The sequence below is a fragment of the Triturus cristatus genome, chromosome 8 (assembly GCF_964204655.1).
Source record: "Triturus cristatus chromosome 8, aTriCri1.1, whole genome shotgun sequence".
Classification (NCBI taxonomy): domain Eukaryota; kingdom Metazoa; phylum Chordata; class Amphibia; order Caudata; family Salamandridae; genus Triturus; species Triturus cristatus.
The window spans coordinates 225,606,900-225,612,899 of record NC_140591.1 but is presented as its reverse complement, the minus strand read 5'-3'; the positions used below and the strand labels follow the sequence as shown (position 1 = coordinate 225,612,899).

The 6,000-nt window shown below is 40.5% G+C and overlaps 1 protein-coding gene across 2 annotated transcripts in view; it reads right to left on the bottom strand.

Annotated features, from left to right (window-relative positions):
• Window positions 1–386: 386 nt before the first annotated feature.
• AMOTL1 (angiomotin like 1) overlaps window positions 387–6,000 on the bottom strand; it is a 324,585-nt gene continuing 318,971 nt past the window's right edge. For both annotated transcript variants that reach the window (XM_085621409.1, XM_085621410.1), the window contains one exon: window positions 387–3,063. In XM_085621409.1, the coding sequence (XP_085477535.1) occupies window positions 2,957–3,063 (107 nt within the window). In that variant the 3' untranslated portion in view covers window positions 387–2,956. The remainder of the gene's footprint in view (window positions 3,064–6,000) is intronic.

Genomic DNA, 6,000 nt, shown 5'->3' with positions numbered 1-6,000 from the left:
CCATTATTTGAATTTTGACAACAACGGAGTGCTGAGTAAAGGACGTTACTCCTACGGGAGACAACGCATTTACATTTATAGTTTTCACCTCCTGGCTCAGGAGGTCATTTACCAGGCACCCTAAATAAATCCAACAGCATCTACCATATACACAAGGAGTGCGACGTTCCACAATCCAATTGAACGTACAAACTAACATGCGGGTGCTTCTAGGCACTTTTAAAACTTCAACCTGCTGGAAAAAAAATGAAAACAAGTGGGCTTCCCTGTTGTAAGAAAGAATGCTTTAAGGACTCTCAAACTACCACTCACTGCTCGACAGAACTTATACAACAACACACGTTCTCTCACAAATATGGACAGAAAAGAAAAACAAACCTATGGAGTAAAATATATAGTTTACTTCAAAACGTGAAGTGTAGAACTCGTACATGTATAGGATCCGATGATGCAAAACAAATGTAATGCACATCAAGCAGGAGGTGGCGAAAACATTCTGTCAATAATATACATCTTTTAAATAATTCATCATTTATGTCTTTGAAATACCATTCCCCTTATTAAAATATATGGATGGATGTCCACAACTCTCGTATGAAATGGAAATATTTTTTTACATTTCACTGATAAATATTTCTTGGTATTCTCTTTTTTGTGCCTGAGATCATTACACTGATTATATTTCGCAATGGGAACATCACAACGTCAACAGCTCTCGAACACTTTTTCATTTGGAATTGTCATTTCATTTTCAGGCGTCATTGGACACTGCATAAAAACACTTTTTTTTACAGTCTGTAAATAATTTTTGTATCTAAAATAACCACATCTACATGTTTCTTAATTGTACCTCAAACATCAAATTTTCACCTTTTAAATATAGATGTTTTGTCACAATAAAGTCATAACAATATAGAAATACCACAAAACATTTTTGCTGCACACAATAAGATGTACCAAAAGGTTTTCCACGAGGTCAGTGTTTATTTTGCTCGTGTCCATGAGACCCGTGGGTTATGGCAGTAGAGTTCTCTCATCCATTCATCGCAAACACGCCTTATCCTCTGCTAACTTATTGCACCCGCTGATGCTTCTTGCCATTTGGCTTGTCTAGAGACTGATGTCATTTAGCACAGGGGTGTCCAACAGACGTCCAGAGAGCAAGACACATGGCAAGTTTTTAGGATAGCTGCTGATCATGTAAATCTGTTAAATTTAAATTTGTTTTACATAAATTTACTTAACTTGGATATATCCCGAAAATGTGGCATGGACCGAAGCTGGACACCCCCGATTTAGCACAGGTTCCTGTTACAAGCGTGCAAGTACAGTGATGAATGGCTGTACTTTTTCTTCATTGCATTGGAAAGTCTTTGTTTCTTTGAACTCTTCATTTCTTCCCACAAGGCAAAGGTCCCACAAACATAGGCATAGCTTCCACCTTGTCATGGGGCATTTTGCTAACTTTTAGATTGTCATAATATTTAGGATAGAGGTCTATCTCTACCTCCAGACACATTTATTTATGATTTGAAATAGCACCACAAGAATTTTTGCTTTGCCACACAATGGGAAATTACACACCATATAAAATGTCAAGGCTGGCAACAAACACATTGCAGCATACATATATGCTGCAATGTGTGACCGAAAAGGTCCATAGTATTATTTATGGCAGAGAGAAGTTTTTTTGCCATTTGTTACACATCATTACACCAGTGCTTAAGAAGTGCCGGTGTTTGCAGGTGGTGGACACCGGTACTCATTTAAAGAGAGAAAAACGCATTTCATCATCTTCAGACTTTGACCAAGAGAAAGAGAGCGAAAGGCAGAGAGGAGAGATTGACAGGACAGAAAGATAGGAAAACAGTCATTAAAGAAGAAATCAGAGATGTAAAGAAACTGCAAGAGGAAGACAACGAAAAAGGGAGGGCAGGGTGCAGAAAGACAGGCATGAGATGCAATCAACAGAGGCCAACCTAAGCAGTGGGCAATGCCATCATTTGGCGACGGGCTTATAAGTAAAACTTTGTGTGGGTGAAATTAATAATTTACAAATTAAGCACTGCATAAGACTAATAGAAATCCTCCTAGTGCCAGAGCACGCACACACACATGCACGCGCACACACAGATGCGCGCACCACACACACACACACACACACACACACACACCCCCATTGCCTAGGCCTATGGCTCTGTGCTTGCCATTTGACTGAAATCTTGGTGTTTGCTAAACATATGGTTCACATCTCCTACTGCTTTCGCACACCAACAACACCCCACCCATGTCACGTCTCTACCTCAGAACGATGGACAATGTTTGTGCCTTATGCATCACAAACCTTTTACCGCTTTCTTTATACAAAATGGATGACATCATTGTAATACAATTACACTTTCTGCCTGTCGGAGCTTCATTCAGGGAAGCAGAGGAATGTGTTCTGTGCATGTACAAAAGGTTTATAACTTAACAACTGTGCACTAAGAACCCGGCACACCATTTTCAAAACGTCGAAAACATCTTAAAAAACAGAATACTCTTATTGATTTAATTCACGAACTTTGGCTTGGCAGCACCCAAACTGTGAAACCACATGGGACAGGAACTAGTCAGACGCAGCTTCAAGCAGTCCATTTGAGAATCCCCATTGTCATTAATGTCTCTTTCGCATCGCGTCAATGGCTACCAGCAAGCCTTTACTGCCTCCAGAGTGCAGCCGCCATCTGCTGTCCACCACATCATCTTTGTTGCACATTCAAAGTCATCTTGTGGCTTAGTCACTTCTCACGTCACGTTGTGGCGCCATCTCTTCCTAAGCCCCTTTGTGGCTTAATCTCTTTCCAAGTAACCAACTTTCTGTGTCCATCCACAGGATGCACCTTCTGTGAACACAGCTGCAGAAGGAGGCTCAATGGCTTTAAGATGTTTGCAGAGTCCACTGGGACGCAGTCCACTAAATAAGAACCTCCATCATGTCTCCATCTGAGAAGTCTGACTTGTGCCCCAAATTACTTCCTCTGCCTTTGCTGTCCGGCAGCCTCCCAAGGCTGCCGCAGTTCTCTATAAAAACAGAAAAAAATGCAAGTGAGTGAGACTGGAGAAAACATTTGTACTGAACACTATATGATCGTTAAGAGTTTCCAGGAGTTGTACCACCTATCACTCCAACTGTATTACCTTAAATTAAGATGTGTTTTTTGCTACATAATTTGGTGTTGATGGGGGGTAGCGGGCGACTTTTTTGCCACTTAAGAACTAAACCCAAAAAATGACATCCATCTATGAATGTTGGGTGTTCAATAAAGTACAATAAAATACAAGGACTTCTTTAGTTGTGTTTCCAAGCCTGGTGACGTCTTGATGTCAATTATTTCTTTGGGGCACCTAAAAACTTTCAATTGTAGTCATCAGAACTACACATCCGCCCAACTTCCTCTTCCTGCTTCCCTTCTGTAACCCCACAAATGCCGCTAAACTCTCATACTTCAACCCACATCTACTGCTGGTTTGATGATTGTACTGAAGTTCAAGGACCTCTCTTGTGCACCGTCAGACTCCTTCAGACTCCAGATTGTCAAATCCTTAGGTCTCTTACCAAGTGCTCTGTTCTGCTCTAATCTCCTTCAATAGTTTGACCCTGTTTCTCACCTACCAAAACTTAATAAATCCCCTACAATCAATCAGGTCTTTTAGCCATTACTGTACTTAAACAGCGCTCTCTCTTGTGGCTAGTATAATTCCGTTCAATAACAATCCTTCTTCCCTCTTCACACGCTTACAGACTTCTCAGCTGCATTTGATACCGTTGACCACCCACCCCAAATCTACCCTTCTCTCTTTTGGTATTACTGACAAAGCACTGCGCGGGCTCTCCTCGTATCTTTCAGACTGAGCTGTCAGTCTCATGATTCGTGATGCTTATCACTTCTTTCACCACAATTCCATTATAAATTGGTGTCCCAAAGGGCCCAGTCCAAAACGTCCTAATCTATATACAAAATCTCTTGGTGGGATTATTTCCTCCTTGGGTTTCTCGTACCAACTCTATATATATGATACGACAATCATCTTCTCTTTTCCAGCTGTTACCCCTGTGCTTCAATATCATGTCTCCAATTGCATCAGTCAACTGGTTCTGCATGGCTGTCTGCCAGTAGCGTCCGCTTCCATCTTAAAACAGTGGCTCAAATATTTTGTTCCGTGTACAGTGTTTATCATGGGCCATGATTGAGACTTCTGGAGTGGAGGCTGAAGCCAAGGAAGTGCGAGTATCTCACACACCTGTAAGTGGGTATAAAAGCAGTCTTTATTTTAAAATAAAACCGCTTACTTACCCACTACCTCGTGTTCCTCTTCAGTCCTGTAGTACCTCCGAAGCTCCAAGACAGAGAAGAGTCTCAGAGCCACTCCCCCTAACAAATCCTGACGATGCTCTCATGCTGCTGATAATATTCAAACTGGAATGCCATGGTGAGCAAAAAACTATGAATTTAGGCCCAGATCTCTGTACTGGGGTGAATGTATGACAATGTTCTGCATTCTGTCCATCAACTGTTGTTTTTGCACCTAAATCTCTACGTGTGACTTCACTTATGTGATTTTTATACTGCCTGGACCTTCCACTCAAACATTTTGCTCTGCCCAGCATTATTTTATGTAATGATTTAGTTAGAGGATGAATGAGAGGATTTTAGCGTATGCGGCGCATGGGCCATTTGTAGCCCACCGTCTTCTGCGGCTGTATGGAGTTAGCTTCCAGATGACATACACACAAGAGCAGATCACACTCTGATGTGCTGTAAACCTGGGGTTATGGCTACTAGACTAAACCTACTCCACTAACAAATTACTTAGGGTAAATAATACATAATACCACTGACTAATCGTAAAAGTGCAAAGACACAGTTCTTTCATTAGTACTAGCCTTGTATAAATATTCTTTTAATATTCCCATTTCATATATTTTGAGGTCAATCACAGAGGCATTCAAGAGTATGTGCAGTAGCACTACTGCATGTATTAAAGAATGCCTTTGCGAATTGACAAAGACTGCAATTAAGGTTTGTCGTGAGAAAAGGCCCTAGACAGACCTTCATAATTTATCAGAGCGTCGTTACACTGCTCTGAATGATCAGTTGGTTGCAGTGTGGTTCAAGATGGACCTTACGCTAATTCACAAAATGCACCATAGGTTATGCTAGCACGCTTTCGTCTTCTTATATTCCATTGTGAAATTGCATTCCCAAGGAAAGCAGGGTGGGGACCATCACTCAGAAATGCCCCAGTGATAACTGGTTGGAGCCATCAACACAGCACATTGCACTTTTTTGCAGGTTTTATCTAAATGCGAGGAAACTATCTTAAAGCCCTTTTTTTCAGGAAAAGATTATCCACCATCAGGAGGCTTTTAAGGTCCTGTATAACTTAAGTAATGCAATAGTTTGTTATATGGTTGCTATGTTCCTTTCCAAAGTGGTTCGGTTTAGAGATTCACTGACATATTTGGGGGATGTATTGAATTAGCCTAAGTATCTAAGGATCTAACCCTGTGATTCAGAGTTAGTCCCTAACAAAGTATTAAGACGTTTTTTTAATAATATTGTTTACTGTTTTGGTATCACTTTGAGCTTTATTCTTTGAATATGCATTATGTAATGAGTGCTTTTATGGAATGTTATTTTGTATTGCTGTGATACATTTATGGTTAGTATTATATGAACCGAATAAAGTTTAGAAACAAATCGACAAACGCTACCTGCTCACCACTAGTCCAAAAAAAATATACAATCCTGTATCAACTGGTATGCTGTGGTAACACTGTGATGTGTGCAGAGGATTTTGGAAGCTTATATGCAAATTATTTGGCTGATGGTTTAGGTGTAGAGTTTTGAATTTACGGGTTTCTGGCGAAATATGGCCAGGAAGCTAGCCAGGTTGTCAAGTGTACTCACAGAAATCTATTGAGAATTCCCATTTACGCTAATGCAAAGGAATTTA